At 41.3% G+C, this 15,654-nt stretch overlaps 1 protein-coding gene across 1 annotated transcript in view; it reads left to right on the top strand.

The window, feature by feature from the left end:
- Window positions 1-4,436, top strand: part of SASH1 (SAM and SH3 domain containing 1) — a 124,319-nt gene extending 119,883 nt beyond the window's left edge. The window contains 1 exon segment of the mRNA XM_017822052.1: window positions 179-4,436. Within this exon segment, the coding sequence (XP_017677541.1) occupies window positions 179-439 (261 nt within the window). The 3' untranslated portion in view covers window positions 440-4,436.
- Window positions 4,437-15,654: the final 11,218 nt, after the last annotated feature.

Below are 15,654 nucleotides of genomic sequence, written 5' to 3'. Positions count from 1 at the left end.
TTAGCCTTTTAGTCCACACTGCTCTCATACTGACAAATCTGACATGAGAGAAGTTGAAACATCTGCTATGAAACTATACCAGTTTGGAAGAGAGGAAAAAAAAAAAAAGACTTGCTGTAAAGGCAGATATGTTTGACATTAAGGGTTCTGTTTTCTTTCTGGTTTTTTCACTCCCCAGATTCCAAGTGGAGGACTCACTGAAATTTGCCGTAAACCTGTATCTCCAGGACTCATCACCTCTGTATCTGACTGGCTGATTTCCATTGGTCTGCCTATGTATTCCAGCCTGCTTACAGAAGCAGGGTTCAACACACTGAGCAAAGTGCCTTCTCTGTCACAAACTTGCCTTCAAAAAGCTGGCATCACAGAGGAAAGGCACATAAGCAAGCTCCTGGCAGCGGCAAGACTCTTCAAACCTCTTGATCCAGAAGCAATTTAACATGCTCTGTAGTGTGACATTGCCTGGTTGAGAATTCACTGCTTCTTCTTGCACCAGTATTGCTCTAATTACTTCACATAGCTAAAGGGATCAAGGAAGTGGCTCCCAAGGACAGGCAGATATCTTCTTCAGAGGATATGAAAGTCTTTGGCAACTGAAGGAGAAGAGAAGCAACCACCAGGTAACATAGATGTGGTACTTTGCTCCCCCCTCACTCCCATCTAAAGTATTCTTATTTCATAAAATGTACAGGGTTGGCCTGAGAACCAGACAGCTTCGCAGAATTAAGGGACCCTTGCACATTTTCCTCACGTTTGTGATAGTGATACTAGTAAGAGGTCTTCTGTACCTCTAGGTTCCAGGTACCTGAAATCAGTCCTAAAGACCAGGTACAAGCCAAGGCACAAATTCCGTTAGAGGCTGTTTGACAAATGCCTTCTGTTTATTTTAGTCTAGAACTAAACACAAAGCCCTCCCCGGTCATCCTTTCTGTTGCTTGGTAGAGGTCCCAATACACCACACAGCCTTTAGCTAGGCCAAAGTTAATGGACTGGAATTAGTTTTCAGTGCAGTCCATCTCTGTCACCCCAGTGCAACTAACCCATGGAGAGTCAGAAAGCTTCTTTTTATTTGTACAGAGCTGAGGTCATTTTTAAAACTGCTTTCTAGCAATCTGCTTTTTATTTGCCTTAAAATAAGCTTTTAAGCAGTTACCTAGTGTTCACTTACCCATATTCACATTTCCCAAGCCTTGTTTCAACCCGTCACCCTTAAGTTGCTCTTAGGGTGATTTCCAGCTGAAGTAGCTTCTATAAAATGCCTCATCATAACACTTTCTGTGTTGTAGAGATGCTTTTACAAATGCAGGGTTATGCTAGGTTTTGATTGTCAGGTTAACTTCTTGTTCACTACCGTCTGCATTTACTGTTGTTACTAAACTGTTCCAAGATATACTGCCTTGTATATATGTAACTGCTTTTCATTTTAATCATATTCTGTGTACTGTGTTTTATTGTCAATCATTATGCTGCAGCTTTGACTTGGTATCCTGACCATATTGATTCCAAACAGTGGGTTTCTGCAAATGAAAAATCAGTTTCATCGAAAAAGCAAATTATATCCCACAGAAATCATCAAATTCAGTAATGCCATTGCATGGACAAAAAAAATTCTACTATAGTCTCATGAATAACACTGTGATTTTTAGAACAGTTGAAATCCATCCTGACTGCATTAATGTTACTTCTCACTAAAAGAGAGCGTTGTTCTGGGAAATGTGGTGCACCATTTTTCCATGATGTAATGATATTTTTCTGCCTAAATCTATGTGAAACTTTCCAGTTGCCTATGTGGCTAATGACAAATTTTATTTTTCTATATTGGGTATACATTTTATATACCAAATACAGATTATCATGAATAGCACATAGCCAGCTTATTCTTTGGGGTCTATATTTAGGGTATCCTTCAGCTTCTTGTAGTACAAATACTCCATGGAAGGCAGAGCAAGCTTACTCTGGCAGGTAAAGGGAGATAGTGTAGAAACCTGGGCACAGGACAGCATGTGTGACTATTTCCAATATCGGTTCTGATGTCAATTTACTGTATAAAATCAGACAAGGCACTTTGCTATTTGGTGCCTCAGTTATCCCAGCTTCATATTGAGCTAATGAGTCCTCCTCATAAAATGCTCCCAGATTGATGCACGAAAAATTATGTTTATTCCAGGATTCTTTACTATATCTGATCCTTTCATGGTCATGTTTTAAGTCACATGAATATGCATTTGACTACAGATGATAACTGATTTGGCTCCTGGTAGAATTGATAGGTGTTAGGTTTACTTTCCTCATTTTGAATTTCACCCCTGTCTACTGCACACCATCATATGAAGGCAACTAATTCACTGTTGTAACTTGAAATTACTCTCAAGTTAATCTCTGTAATGATCTCCTTGTTGTGTGGATAATCAGCATGTTCTAATATAACAGCATCAGGGAACATACAGCAGAGGTGTTTTGTACAGCTGATGAAAATGTGGTGTGGCCTCACCTTGAGTACTGTGTGAAATTATGGGCGCCACAGTACAAAAAAGACATTAAGCTATTAGAGAGCATCCAAAGGAGGGCCACGAGGATGGTGAAGGGTCTGGTGGGGAAGCCTTATGAGGAGCAACTGAGTTCACTTGGTCTGTTCAGCCTGGAGGAGACTGAGGGGAGACCTCATTGGTGGTCTTCAGTATCCTCACAAGAGGAAGTGAAGGGACAGCTACCAATCTCTTCACTCTCATGACCAGTGACAGGACTCGAGAAAACAACGTAAAGCTCAGTCAGGGGAAGTTTATACTGGATATCAGGAAAAGATTTTTCACCCAGAGGGTGATTGAGCACTGAACAGGCTCCCCAGGAAGTGGTCACAGCACCGAGCCTGACAGAGTTCAAGTGTTTGGACAACGATCACAGGAACATGGTGTGATTCTTGTGGTGTCCAGCACAGGGCCAGGAGTTGGAGTCCTGATGGGTCCCTTCCAACTCACAATATTCTATGATTCTAAAGAAAAAAAAAAAAGAAATTGTTTTTTAAATAATGATGATTTTTCTGTTGTTGGTCTCTGAGGCTTACATGGCAACTATCAGCAAGAGGAGATGGAAAGAGTATTGAGACTTCCTGGGATTGTTGGCAGGGACGAGAACAGAGTAGAATTAAGTAGACAGCAGCTATATTGGAGCAAGGGAAAAGTCCAAGCTGGCTATAGGCAACAAAAAAAAAAGGAAATAAAATAAATTTCCTCGTGTTGCAGGGAAGGCAAGTCATACAGTAAAGCTCTCCCGTATTAATTACTTTCCCCACTCTTATTAACAGAAGGAGAATTATGGGAATAACCTGACGCTGTGTGCCAAACACTCTTGGTAAATCCATACTTTTTAAATGATTATGTGACCCAGGGAAACCAAATCACACCCATCAGGACTAGAGTGAGCAGTTTGAGATTTTTGAGTTCTAGTTATTATTTTGTTTTCTTTTAAAGGCTGTGCTTTGTAGTCTAATTTGAATTAAAATTTTAGTTTATGTTTTAATCTAAAAAAAACCTTAAGCTTCTCAGTGTTTGAGCTTCCCTGCTGTGGTTTCACTCACCTGTGGCATTCCCCAAGCAGATGAGGTGGTGTGGTATGAGAGCCATAACCACTTGCATCTTCTTGCAGCCATTCAGTGCTCTAAGCAAAAGTTCACTCATGAACTGTTGGGAAGCACAGAAGAAACCTGCTGCTGGAATCTTCTCTGCTCTGCTCAGGCTAATGATGTTTAATATCTATCCATTGTATCTTAGTAACTCAAACAGCTATTTAAGAATAGAAGCAGCAAACCCAAAATATTACTAAATGTCACCATAACCATAAGCTTTGATCAATAACCCACTGTTGCTACCCAGGTGGCAATGCTCCCATATGAGCCTGGCTTTGGATGCCAACTGGGAGCATGATTAGAAGCCTTAAACATTGCAAACCTGAAAACAGGTCATCATCTCTAAGAGAGCAATAGTGGTCGATTCACCAAGTCACAGCTGTGCAGTTGTACTGTATTATTTTTAGAATAAATAATACTTTCAGTCCAAGATACTTTTATCATTAATTGACACCCTGTGGGGAATCAAAACTGTCGAGCAAGTTATGTAACAACTAACAAAGTTGCACTTTCTGTATATGAAATCAATATTTAAATAACTTATTTTTCTCCATTTGCTGTTCTTAAATGATGTAAGTAGCTGTAATATACCAGTACTCAATATGTCCTGCAGTTTGCTTCAATCCAAGAAAGCTGTGTATTGTAAAGGAAAAAAAAAGAAAAAACAAATTATGAATGTGTAAAGATTATTGTGCTGTTTCATTTAGCAAAAAAAATGGTTGACAAAAGGGTTTTCCTGTGTATCAAAACTTGTCTATAATTATATGTCATACTGTTCATAGATCAAAAGTAAATAAATTTCCTTGATCTCTCTCTTTTTTTGGTTGTTTTTGATTTTGCTAACAGATCTTCTATTTATTGCTCTGATAGCAGTGCCCACTGATTTAATTTTTTTGTTTATACCTTCGTCCCTCTCCCTCTAGCTTATCAAGCTTCTAGTTCTTCTCCTTGTTAGCACTCTCGACACGTATCTACAGCAGGAGAAAAAGGTTTTAAAAACAAAATATTGAAAGCCCAGGACTAGAAGCAGTCATCCAAATATGATATGATGTGAATCATCAGTGTCCAAACTTTGTTACATCCTGTGAATGTCCAGCTGCTGGGCTCAAGGAGATGCGTGCAAGAGGTCTCCTAAGACTCCCCCTTGGGAGCTTTTCCACTTTGTAATGGAATAATTAAAAATGGGTGGAACCAGAGAAAGAGTATATGAGTACAGTGCTCTGGAGCTGTAGTTAAAGCGATTGCCTGAAAGAAGGGATTTCAAACCTGGTTTTCAAATGCAGCTCTGCTTCCTTGGGCTGGTGAGGTGCTTCATTCTGGAGAAGGGAAGGTGTAACTGCTGAGCAGTCAGGTAATGTCTACAGTCTGTAATAAGATGCCAATGTCCAGGTTTTGGGGCAAAGGAGCCTTGGGACATGACTCTTGCCCCTCCCAGCTCACTTGAGTGACTCCTTACTTACTGCTTTGCATTTGTTGGTCTGGTTAAATTTGCTGAGTAATTAATGGGTGTGCTTAGCTGCCTGACAGAGTGCTGCCCGGTCCACACGGCAACAGCTTGAAGTTAATCCTTTGTGGATTTAGCCCTAAGTAACAAGGGTGGGCTGTGTCTGCATTAGCTGTTAACCGGAAGCTTAGCTCTGGAAACGACATAAAGAGAAAAACAAAAAATCTTTTGGGTTGGATCCAGACAGCTGAATCTTCGGTTCCTCTCAGGCAGCGTTCCCACTAGAACTGTACAACGTGGCAAACAGTTCGTGGGAATGAGGTGGCGTGTCAGATGTGAACGTTTAATTTTAGGTCTCCTCTGTGGATACCCCTGGGTTCGGCTGCGGCCCCGGCCGCTGCTGTTGCCGTGCACCAGAGGGCACTGCGCCGCTGGCAGCGGGAGCGCCCGCCGGCCCCGCGGGAATCACTGCAGCTGGCTCACCGACAGCCTGTTTCCAAGAGTCTCTCAAGTAACAAAACAGAACTAAAAACAAAACAAACACTGCACAACATGAAAAGCCAGGGCGCTTGCCATTTCTGCAGCTGGAAGAAGTATTGCTTCCCGTCCAAGACTGCTGTGGTCCAGGATTGCCTTGGGAGCAGCTGAAACACAAAGCCCCCATCTATTGCACTCAGAGTTTTGCTGGTGTGTTTGATCCAAACGTGTGCTAACTGTAGTAGCCCCTGCCAAAACCAACCACCACCACCACCCCCTGACACATACATACCTATCCTTATTCTAAAGGCTCTCTTTCCACTAGTGTTTCCACCAGAAAAAGAGATATGAGAGAAACGTTAAAATTCTTGCTGCTAATACTTAGAAAAAGAAATTTTATCCTGAGCAGAAGCTTCACATGTAAACCCACAGAGACTTAAAAGCTATGAATATAATGTTACGTATGCCACTAAAGCTACCTCATGAGTCTTCTAAAGGTTAATCATTTAACATTCAGGAAGTAATACAAAGCAAAAGTCGTATTAATTCTTAACCTTGCCCTTTTGCAGGTACTGCAGTCTTTCACTCCATGAATGGACATCATTATTTGTGTTCTTAATTGTGCAACACAATTGGCTTTTGCTGATCTTACACCCACATGACTGTGCTTACAGGTGTATGTGTACCTCGTGCCTGTAGCAAATGTGGATAGAGCCTTCCCAAATCTTCGTTCGCGAAGCCTCGCCATGATGATGATGTGTACCTATAATGTTCAAGCCCTGACCCCAAAGCTCTGATATTACTGAGATTCTATCATTTCCATTGTTTTTGGGCCTGGCTCCAAATGGAAGAATTTTTGCACACATAAATGAACTTATAATATTTTAACACCAAAAAACCCCAAAGCCCTCTTTAAAACTTTTGAGGACATTTATGGAATTAGTATGCTTCCAAAAAAAGTCAGACTAGAACAAAGCCATAGATCTTATTTCAAGAGACCTTGTTGCTTGGCCTGCTGCAGGTGGAGTTCATGAAAACTGTAGGAGCCTAAGGTCAAACAGAAAGATGGCTGGTGGGATTAGCTGCTTCCAAGACTAGACAGGTTTGAGTAGGAGAGAAGGGTGAGTTGGAATTACAATTCTGCTCTTCAAACAGCTTTGTTGTTTATTGAATCCAGTCATTTAAATTCACCGTCTCTGAGATGAGTCCTCCACAGACTTGGAGGTTCTGGGCTTAGCTCTTCCAAGGCAGATCCCATTCCAGGTAGGCAGAGTCCTGCACATCTCTGACAAGTTCTACATTCCTTGTATTGGCATGTACTATTCTGAAATTCTCACGAGTAGCATTTCTTCATTTAGCCACAAAATGCTTACACAGCTGTGCAAGTTTGTGAAAACAAGACCTGTGTTTATGTCTACAAATCCTGCCTTAAGGGGGACACCCTCGTGAATTAGACTATCAATCTACTACTATTTTTTTGCACTTTCGCTCCACTGGCTCCTATGGTAATGAACATATACTCGGCAGGTTCTAAAAATGAAAGTTATAATTTTTTTATGTTTATTGAAGTATGAGTAAGCTGTTATTTAATATGAGCATTCACTTTTAAAGTTCTGATTTAAGTGGCTCATTTGCAGTTAGCCAAACAGAAAAACCATCGCTATTTCTCTGCCTCAAAAAGTGAAACTGAATTGTCCCTCTTGCAAGTTAAGTGATGATTAAAAAAAATACATGCAATGCCACCTCAACCATCTGGTGAGCTGTTTCTGTACAGTACTAGCAGTGTTACAATAACTTGTCTTTCACTTTGATGTCCATATGCCAGAGTCCTCAGTGGACTTGGTAGTGAGGGCTGAGGTTAGTTCAACTTGGAGGTGTGTTCAGGTCTTAGCAATTCTACAAACCCAAAAACTCAAAAGATTGGCAGTATTGTAGACCATCTACTATGCCCTGAGATGAGAGCAATTTTACAGGTAGCACTGGCTACCTGTAATCTGAAAGCAAGATTAGTGATGCTCCTGAGCCCACTAAAACTGTAGGCAAACACTACACATCTTTTTGTTTTCTTTTAGAAGAACTGAATTACCTGCTATTCACAGGAGCTGCTACATGAGGAAGACTGTGTTTGCTGACTTGACAAGCACGACTCCCACCACAATCAGATCTACTGCTGTTACGGAGTGGCACAGCCTGCACTTGCTTATGAACATCAAAGCATGAGCATCACAGAAGGTGCTTTGGATTCGGAGCAGTGCAGTTTCTGAAAAGCAGAAGAGTGGCTTAGATCAAATTCAGTTACACAAATAAGTGCTTATGTCTTTAATAAAGTCATCTAATGAAATGAGATAAGAGCCTCAATTCATTAAGCCACTTTCTTTTGAGAGACACTTTTTTTAGCCCCCAAGGGTTGGATTTAGAACATACCTTGAGACCAATTGCTGCCTTCTCAGTTTTCTTCTCCTCAACCTCATGACAAAGCAAGAAAGGATTTCAGGCTGCTTTCTGATATATATGGGAGTGTGAGTCAGAAATTTGCCTTTGGGCACATAGGAAAACCTCTGGAAGCCATTCAAAAATTTTTTGGGGGGGTGTATTTTAGCAATTTGATCAGTTGTGTCTTGCTTCAGGAATATGGGAGGCTTTTACATGAGTCTATGAGGTTAAATGCAAATTCACATCAAAAGCAATGGCTCAAGCTCCCATGCAATACCTGTCTGTGTGTAGATATGCCTCCCCTGGAGCTGACAGATGTCTGCAACACAGTGTTTAACCTTGCAGGCAAAGCTTCAGAGCCATAGATATTTCCTGGCCAGGAACACATAAACAAATTTTTCTGTACTTGTCTGCATACACAGTAGACAAATGTTCAGCCTCATTCCTTGCATCCTTGTCGTCTGGATCCTACTGCATTCTACTGTCGTATTAGTTGTTCAGCCTGTGAGAAGACCAAAGTCAAGGTTTTGTTCAAGTTCTAGTTGTTGTTTGGTGCTCACTTAAGCACGTTCACAAACAAAAGTGGCTCTGTGATCCCTTGTGTAAGCAGCACCAGAGGTGTAAAGTGGCATGGTAAAAATGCAGCTAACATGACAACTGATTTGGTGAATACCTCATCACAGCCTCACAAAGATCTCATATTCAACTGGGAAATAAAGGTGGGAAAACAAACCAACCAGCTGGAAACCTTTCAAGATAGTAACTATTTCTGCTCATTTTTCCAGGTGTAGCTACTTTGCTGAGAACTTGTGTTAAGTTCTGTGAAGTCAAGATGAAATATGGAGAAATTCAGTTCAATCAGGTAATTGAGAGAGCATCCATCCCAGATGCGCTCCTCAATTCTGAGAAATGTTGCTCCTGCTACCAGGAGCATTGGGTCCTGAGGCACAAGCAATAAAAGGCCCAGGAGAGCAGCAAGTTGCAGCAGTTAACAGTGAAGTCCCACAGACACTGTCTTCTTGATGTAAGTGAAGTAAATCTAGATAAATCCTATTTAGAGCAAACTGCAAAGATCTGTCAGGTTGCACCCTGAGGCTCATGCAAGGTTTGCACAGTGCCAGAGTAGGAAACATTTATTTTCCATTATTTTCAATATCAGCCCCAATAGTGTTCCTTACCTCTGTTTAGTCCTGTGTGTGCTGTGGGAATAACATTTACAGGCTGTGCCTGTCTTCTTCCTTTGTGCCCTCCCAAGATGTGCCTGAGCCACCCAAGTACGGCAGTCCCTCCAAGCAGCCAAAGCGAAAATCCGTCTATGTAGTAGTCTTGGCATGTGTTTGCCCTGGCTGCTTTAAGGACGGGGGAAAGAAAAAGGATTAACCAGCTCATGGAACAGCTGAGGTGGTAGTGAGGCTTACTGGCAGAGACCGGAGGGAAAGAAGAAAGGGCTGGATTAAGAAATTAGTGGAAAGATGGTGAATGTCATAAAAATAAGAGCAGCATTTCTTACCTTCTGCAAACACAGAGGTCTCACATTCTCGAATGTGTATTTGGTGTGAATTAGGCAAGGATGTGCCATGCATTCAATAAGTTAGTCTATGCATATATTTTTCAAAGAGGAACTAGCTAAAAATATATGAGGAATTTAAGGAAAAGAAGAAAGTCCTCACTTATTTCCATGTGTGGGAACTATGTGCTGGTATCCCCTAGAACAGGCATCTCATGGCTAAGGACAATTGCCATTGGACAAGGTGAGACATCAGGCTCTCACTGTGGACTGCTGTTCTATGTTTCTGAGTTGTTCTGATCGGGCTGTTGCTAGCTCAAAATCACAACATCCAATTCATCCTTCCTCACACATAGCAGTGGGAATATAAAATAGATTATTAGTTTTCCCAGACATATAGTTTCTTCTTACTGGCTTAACCTGTAAAGAAAATAGCAGCTACAAGGTTTGTCATCACCTTTGCATTAACTACCTCTAGAACCCAAGGGCTTTTTAAAAAACAACTGAACAAAATCCAAACAATAACAGTAGACAGAATCAGTAACCACACTGCTAGCAAACCAATTACCAAAAAGCCAGTGTGAGCATGTCTGAACCATATTTGCATAGAAACTCTGCCACTTCATGCTGTTATCTGCATCCCATGCAAACCCTCAGTTTCCTTCAAACTCCTCTTTGATCCAAGGTGGAATGCAAATAGTAATTGATGTCTGCTACAAGGCTCTGAAGAGATAAACTGTTCTGAAGGGTTGCTGCTTCCATCTCTGTTACATAAAAGTCAAATATTTTACGAAAGGCCATTTCTGCCTCTATCAATCCATACTTTTTGAAATCACAAACCTTCAAAACCAATGTATAAATGAAATGATGAAGAAAACCTATAAGGACTTATTAGCAAAATACATTTGAATCTCTACTGATTCACTGCCATCCCTTCACTTTCATCAGCATAAAGCAGCTCCCGGACAAGGTGGTTTAAGGTCTTAGTGTGGGTCATCCCCATATCACCATTGGCCAGTCAGAGCTTAAATCAGTCCAACAGTTTACTTACCTAGGTAGCCTCATCTCCTCGGATGGTAAGATTGATGGGGAGATAGACAACAGATTAGCAAAGGCATATAGTGCTTTTGGAAAACTCCATAAAAGAGTATGGTGTAACAAACACTTGAAGAAAAGTACCAAGATCAGTGTTTGCAAAGCCATAGTGTTGTCTACTCTCTTATATGGTTCCGAATCATGGGTCATCTACCGCCACCACCTGCGTCTCCTAGAACGCTTCCATCAACGCTGCCTCTGTTCAATCTTAAACATCCACTGGTCAGATTATGTGACCAACACATCTGTTCTAGAACAAGCAGCAGTCACTAGCATTGAGGCCCTGTTGCTGAGAATTCAGCTGTGCTGGGCAGGGCACGTCTCCAGGATGAAGGACCACCGCCTCCCTAAGATCTTGCTTTATGGTGAACTTGCCTCCGGCTGCCGCAAGAGAGGAGCCCCGAAGAAAAGATATAAGGACTCCCTGAAACAATATCTCAGCCTTGACTATGTTGATCTTCATCACTGGTCTACTCTGGCCGCAAATCGGGAGGCCTGGAGACACACCATCTACGATGCTGCCGTTTCCTTTGAGAATGCACGCAGGATCACTCTTGAGGAGAAAAGATAATGCAGAAAGAATCGTATCCTGCTGAATACACCACCTAAGGAGTCTTTCTGCTGTGCCTTTTGCAATTGGACATGTCTATCTCGTATTGGCCTCATAAGTCGCCAGCGTGCCTGTAACAAACGTGGATAGTGCCTTCCTAAATCTTCGTTCGCGAAGCCTAGCCAAGACATGACATCCCTTCACTTTGTTGCTCTCTGACTTGTTACCCTTTTCCACAGAAGGATGTGTCCTACCTCCCTCCAGGTAATCTCACTGGACTGAGGGTCTCTCTGCCTGCGTAGCCCTGAGCTGGGACACAGACATGGGATGATGAGAAGCGCTTCAGCCACCTCTGTGTCATGCAGTGCACAACTGGTGGCAACTCCCTGATCTCCCTTCTGGTGCCCCAAAATCCATACCTCACCTAGCTCCCTGCTCTGAAGGGAAAATACCATCACTTGCACCCACCCCAAACCCCATGAAAGGCTCTGGTGACCTGGGCATGTTGGACAGGTGAGTAGCTAGGCTGTCAGCTGAGGCAGGGTCCATGCCAAATTTGACATGTTCTGTGAGTTTGCTCTTACTGTGACAATCCCAGAAATAGCCCTGCAGCAATGTAAATGAGCAGACTAAGCACGACACTGTTGCACAGCTACCTTCTGGAGAGAAGGTCAAACAGAAGGGACAGGATTCAGCAAGTTCTGTGCTATTTTTTTTTTTAAACACAAGAAATACAACACTTCAAGAGCAAGTATAATCCTGAATGAGAAGATGCCAAAATTTACATTTTTACCTCCCAAGTCTTCTAAAAAAATCCATGTAAGAGACATAACTAAAACAACCAGCAGCCATTAAAGACTTTAAAATCTTGCCCTTCTCTGAAAGGCACTGCCATTTCCACATTCACTTCTCAAGTCTTACTTCTTCTGATGTTCTCATGCTGACCAGCAATATAATAAAACACTACTTGAATAATTCACTTGGATAAAGTTTGCAGTCTAAAGTTGGACTCAAAATATATAACTAAAGCTCCCACAGACCTGTATACAAAGTGTCTCCACATGACTCTTTTATTGGCCAAGTGCTGGATTGCCATCTACTGGCGAGTAAAGAAATAAAATCCAATAAACAGCTACTTCATAGTGAGGGAACTATGTTGCCTGCGCTTTTTTTGCTTTAACTTTCCCTGCTTCTATACAATTAATGCAGGTCTGTGATGGCCTATAAAATTGTTTCTTTGTTATGGTAAACAACTTCTAGTCTTCGCTATCTTCAACGTTAGACCACATAAATACTACTTTTATAACTAGGCACTTAAAAATTTTTCTAAAAAGTTTCTTCAAAATTAGCATATATGGTCCATTTCAAGCTGGAATTACTAGATAAGCAGCAAGTAAAAATGCTGCTAACGATTAAAGCTTTCTTAGTTTTGAGCTACTGTATTTGTGTGACCTTTGTGGTCTTGCAGTTGTAAGAATGGCTACTGGATAGCTAAATAGTATTACTACTGAGAGATAAATTACTACTGCTAGCAGAATTTATGCCAAAGGCAAATTAAAATGAAATATCTAAAACTTTCTCCCTCTGTTGATCTCCTTTTGCCTGTGAAATCAATCTGTGTAGTTAAGCCTATTAATATACAGTAATCTCTTGCTGCCTTCCATTTATTTTTTTTAAAGACTGTAAAGTCAAATGTTCTTAGAAGATAGAGAGAACAACAATTAAAACTGGTGGTACAGCCTCAGCTCACCCTACAAAGTGTGCCATAACTGCCTTGATGAGCTGAATGTGTTTCCTGTAGGATGCTCCTTTCATTAACTGCAGAACCTGACCCTGCATTAAGAAAGAGGTTGTCCAGGTGGTAGATTTAAAAGAAAGGGGAAAAATTAAATCTATAGGACTGTGGACTGCATTACTGAGGAAACTTGGGGCAGATGTCAAATGAGGCAGATATGTACAGTAACAGAAAGAATGGTTTCATGGCTATGTCAGTTGAAACTGGTTTGAGTCACAGAAAATATGAAAAAAAATCCATACTTTATTTAGAAATACAAAGATTATTGAAAGGTTGGCTGTATTTCAAGAAAAATATGCTACAGCCACCACAGCTCTTCTTGAGTCCTTCTGCCCACCAGCACCTCATCCCCATCTTTCCTTATGTCTGTCCTTTGATGATCCCATGTTTTCACTCCCTCTTTCTCCTCATGACCTCTCCTTGCGTACTTTGTCATTAGATCATCTATTGAGGCACTTCTTCCAGTCTATTCCTCTCTGCTAAATACCACAGCCATGAATGTTTCACTCAAGATAACTTATTTGCTCATCGCTGCTAAGGCTCAGCAGGTGCAGCAGGAGAAACACATTTTGGGGAACATCCCATCCAGATCCTGCAGCATTATGGCAAATCTGTTGAACAGGTTCACATGGTACCCAGTGGCTGCAGCCAGCATCAAGATTCACTTTAAGCTGGATCATTTTCAGTGAAAAACAAATAAAATCTTCTCATCAGTTAAATGTTACATTTTAGCAAGTAAAAGATCACAGAAGTGATGAGACCCAGGCCTTGCCAGTAGTTGTGATACTAAAGCAATGAGGCAGCAAGTGCTCAGTGAAAATAGGGGAATAAGTGCAGTTGAGGGATTACTGTTGTTGTTGCTATTACATCATTTTTCTTAAATGGTCGAATGATTTTTCTTAAAGGAGAAAACAGATCAGTCTGCAGCTTAACCAGGGGAGTCCAGCCTCCCAGGCCTGGACACTAATATGTATTAGAATAGTGTTTATTCCATTTATTTGGGGATTTCCTTTTCAGGAGTAAGTACATCTCTGCTAATCTCCTTTCCTTGAAAACAAAGCACATATTGGTTTTATTCTCTGCCTCTAATGCAGGGTATGCTGTGTTCTTTCTGAAGAAAATATATCACACTATCTGACTTTGGTCATATTCCACTTTACAGCAACCCTTAAGAGAGGGACAAATTTCAGTGTTGAGCAATGTATGACTGGAAGTTAAAAATAAAAGTGTAACACTTTGCTATTAGTACATTAGTCCTCCAGACTCCAAGTTAGGTTGATCAGCCTATTGGTTCAATTTTCTGTGCAGCAGTTTGGATATTTTTCCATTTTGATGATACTGTATTTCTTGAAAACAGAGACAAAAAGCCAAACAGGGTGGGGAGCTGGGGATGTTTCCAAGAAGCTCTAAGAGACAGTGTGAAAGAGACAGAAAATTCATAAATAAGAGTATATTGCTTTTTTTCCAGTAAATTTTCTGAGGGTCATTAAAATAAAAAAAAGCTCTGCAATTCATTGTCATTCAATAACATTTCATGTGGGTCCCTCCAGCCCAGGGGTGCAGGCAAGGGCTGTGCCACAGCAGCAGCTCATCAGAGCCCCATTAGGCACCAGGTTTGACATGAAGGCGCCAAACTGGGGAAAGTTCCATGTCTGCTAGAGCACTTCCTTGTCCTCAGATCTAGAATTTGAGCTTAACAGTAAATCATCACTGTCTTGATTTTGTGTCTTGCTGACAGGGGCTACTTCTTGTTTGTCTGAAAATGAGTGTTCATGTTCTCATTGCCTCATCTTGAATCAACTCATACCTGCCTCTGTGGTATAGATAGCAAAGCAATTCACCCTGGATAACCAGCCGTGCCTCTTGCAGAGGGAGCAAGAGAATGAGAAGTCTGTGAACCACTTTTTGCAAAACTTTTTTATAGTCTTATTCAGAGATTACAACCAAGCTTACATGTAATTTCTGTAAATTTTGTTACTTTCTCTTTACAACAGTAAAACATACTGATATTCTTCAGTATACTTCCATGGGCTGCCCTGAACTAAGGCACTTATTTTGTCCATCCTAATCCATCAAAATCATAAAACAACCTATTGCTGGCCCTGGTGTCATAATGAAGCCTAGCACATAGCTTGATATAATTACCCAAGCATGGGTTTGTGTATTTATTTGTTTGTTTGTTTATTTATTCTGTGCATCCTTTGCCTTTGGTCGTGTGTCTCGAGGACAAGAAGACAGACTTTATCCACTTAAAATGTGCACATTCAGCCTTCGTTATGCACAAACAGTACTCATATTCTGCAGCTATCCTCCTCTAGTTCTTCCAGGGACTCTAACAACCCTAGTCACTGTCTTTTCATCTCCTGCTCTCAGTACTTTCCCTTCACAATATTAGCCCTATTTTAGCCTCAATTGTCTTAAAAATTAACCACATGAAGTTCCTACCCCTGATATGTGCCCCTCTTCCCCAGCCATAGCACTAGACCTACCACGCAGACTGCTCTTTCCTTCCTTCCTTCCTTATGCCTTTGGAGGGGCACCTTTTTAGGGTGGCCTGTGTTTTGGGCAAACTTCACTCTGCACTAGGAGTGCCTTGGTACAACTGGAAGAGTCCAAGAGGACATTTCTGGACTTGCTGTAAGGCAAATGTAGAAGGGTCCCAGCAAAGCAATGGGGACACTGTTCTTTCGGCACAGTTATCTGAGTTAGGAATACATAATTGAATAAATTC

The sequence above is a fragment of the Lepidothrix coronata genome, unplaced genomic scaffold (assembly GCF_001604755.1).
Source record: "Lepidothrix coronata isolate B3197 unplaced genomic scaffold, Lepidothrix_coronata-1.0 Scaffold94, whole genome shotgun sequence".
NCBI lineage: Eukaryota > Metazoa > Chordata > Aves > Passeriformes > Pipridae > Lepidothrix > Lepidothrix coronata.
This window is presented reverse-complemented; position numbering and strand designations above follow the sequence as displayed.